This window comes from Centroberyx affinis, unplaced genomic scaffold (assembly GCF_046629955.1).
Source record: "Centroberyx affinis isolate AG114_WGS23_722 - 3 ecotype Tasmania unplaced genomic scaffold, CSIRO-AGI_Caff_v1 ptg002998l_1, whole genome shotgun sequence".
NCBI lineage: Eukaryota > Metazoa > Chordata > Actinopteri > Beryciformes > Berycidae > Centroberyx > Centroberyx affinis.
This window is the reverse complement of record NW_027281101.1, coordinates 18,631-21,437: the sequence shown is the minus strand read 5'-3', so window position 1 is coordinate 21,437 and position 2,807 is coordinate 18,631. Positions and strand designations below refer to the sequence as shown.

General features: G+C 44.2%; 1 protein-coding gene across 1 annotated transcript; it reads left to right on the top strand.

The window, feature by feature from the left end:
- Nucleotides 1-1,455: 1,455 nt before the first annotated feature.
- On the top strand, nt 1,456-2,492 carry LOC139659035 (uncharacterized; the record flags this gene model as incomplete). The annotated part of the gene is made up of 1 exon (XM_071537243.1): nt 1,456-2,492. A coding segment is annotated over exon 1 (802 nt), but the record flags the coding sequence as incomplete, so codon positions are not given.
- Between the last annotated feature and the right edge of the window lie 315 nt (nt 2,493-2,807).

The following is a 2,807-nucleotide window of genomic DNA, read 5'->3' as shown; positions in this document are numbered from 1 at the left end:
TCAAATCTGTGTTTTCTTTAGCAATACTGTATTGTATTTTGAAGCATCTAAAAAGTTACTCAAGCTGAGTTCCAAACTACACAAGCAAACACAGAGCTTATTGCTGGCAAGAAAGTAGAACATAATATTGAAACTGTAAACAAATACTGAGTTACAAAAATCGAGATTTATACCAGCTATATCTTGCATCCTCTTCTGAGTCAATATGTCGTTTTCCTTGCTATGGACGAAAATATTTTGCCTATGCCTGTGCCTCTTTAAATCTGAAATGATTAGGGAAAGGGTGATGGTACTGGTGAGTTATAGTGACCCTAATGTACAGGGGCAGTAGGATGATAGCTGTGGGCATCACTGCCTGTGAGTCACGCCGGGTTTGTCACTGTGCCAAACATTTGCCACACTTTCACAGAAGTGCTGTGAAACAAGATGCCACTCTGTTGTAAGACCACTGACTTCAGCTAGAGAGGCTTGCTGAGCTGCACATAAATTAAACACAAAGTTTATACTGTTTTGCTCTTGAATTCCTCCTTGCTGTAACGTGGGCTACTACTTGTGAATATCAAGTATCACTTAGCCTAGTTTTCCTGGCTACTGTATCGGACTAATAATGTGTAAATATAGGCCTAATCATCTGGAACCAATAATGTCAGTATTTCATTACCAAAAGTATTGTTATCTAACCCACAATCATCTATTTTTTTTTTTAAAAGACCACCATTTTATTAGTCTATTGCATGCATTTAATTTTATGTTTCATAAATCATCTTTAAAAATGCAGCAGCATAGTGTGCAGGCTATACATCAGACAGCAGGTAAAGCCAGACAGACACTGCACCGCCTCCAGAAACATCACCCTGAAAACTTTGACTGGCGCATCAATTGCTTCACGTCACTAGTTGTTGTTGCCTTTAAGTACTGTCGGAAATATTATATTAACTATTGGGCGGACATGAACGACCCAAATATGACTGGGAAAGTGGGGATTTTCTGATACACGAGTTGCCGAAATGTGATGTTAAAAGAGAGAATCTCTCAACAACTTATGGTAAAAAAAGTTTTATATTATATGATATGATGTTATTTCTGCATTCTATGTAAATAATTAGTATTGTTATATGTTTATTCATGCTGGGTTTACTTTTTTTTGTCATGTATTTTTGTGCATAGGTTGGTGGGCCTACTTAACTAATAAATTAATTAAAACATCAATTACACATTTGATTCAGCACTACAGTCCAAAGTAGCTCAATGCTTGATTTCTAAAATAAAACAGCCACCAGAAACTACTTTTGTTACAGCAGTCACGTTGTCACTAAAGCCAAACGCACCGGCAAGTCGTGTATTTAGAGCTGACGAGGAGCACGTGAAGGCAGCACACCTCAATACCGGAAGCCTCGAAACTTTTCAGCCTAGTGGGAAACTTGTTATCCGCATCATCACGCACGGTGTACTGCTAGGCGGACGAGTTGAACGTGTGGGAGGTTGAAGATGATCAGAAAGTGGTCAAGTTAAGCTCGACAGACAGTTCTTTATTGTGAACCTGAAGGCGCGAGGAGGACACATATGCAACAGACACAACACTGACTGCCGGTGAAGAGACAGAGCTCCAGCAGCTGCATTTCAGAAGACGGAGGGACAGTGTTGCGTTACAAGGCTGCAGTTGGCGAAGAGCCTGGTATTGAACAACGATATGTGGGAACAGGAGGAATTTGCAAAACACTGGAGGAATGAATTTCCCGACGGGGAAGTGCCCGAAATGGACTTGAACTCGGTGGAGGACATCGAGACGGAGCTGGAGAAATGTAAATCCAACCTGAAGAAGCTACAGAAGGCTCTGTCGGAGGAGAAATTCAAGGTAATCTACCTGCAGACCACCGTGGCTCGGCAGAAACGAAGTTACGACCAGGAAAGGTTTGACGGTAAAGATGAAAACTTTAACGCGGACACTGTCGGCTTTTCCAAGATGGGGAATATTAGGAAAACGCTGCGGGGAGGCGATGAGGGTGACAGGGAGACGACCAGGGTGTCTGGAGGCGGGAAGCTCCAGCCGCCAGGTAACCCAGGCGGGGTCACCGGCTCCGTCGCCCGGGACCAGAGCAGGTTCAGCGGAAGGACAGGTAAGCCAGTCCCGCCGCGGAAGCCCGGCTCGCAGATGGTGGGCACGACCCCAACCGTTGTCTCTCAACCGGACGATAACGGGGAGACCAGCGACCACGACTACGACGATGTGGAGTTGAATGAGAATTTCGTCAGGAGTAACTTGGTGGCACCCAAGACCATCCGCAGCGAGAGCCAGAGGTCGACGGCTCCCCACCGGGACGTCCTGAGGCCCTTCCGGCAGAGCAGGGACCTGGACTCCGGCGACGACGGCAGGCTGTCCCCGTCCTTCATGCAGGTTCACCGCAGAGCCTCCCGTGGCTCTGGGTGCAGCACTCCTGATAGGAGAAGTGACGGCTACCTGAGCTCAGACCATGAAGACTCCTCCTCTGCAGGTAACACGATTAAGAAATACTACTAATAGTAATATCAACAATAACACGTTTAAAAATAAAATAAAAAAAATCCAATTACTATTATTAATTCGTTTATTATATTGTAAGAGTAAAATCAAAACAGAAAAAAGTGGTACTACTAATACTAGTGCCAGCGAAAAAAAATCACCTGGCTATATTATTACTAGGCCTATAGCGATTTGTAGTTTCTTTGGTATTCAGTAGTGAGTCTATCGTGACCGTATCCAATTCATTCTATTAATTGGACATCATTTGGCATCACGTGGCAAATTCAGGTCAGGAAAGGGCCTGAAT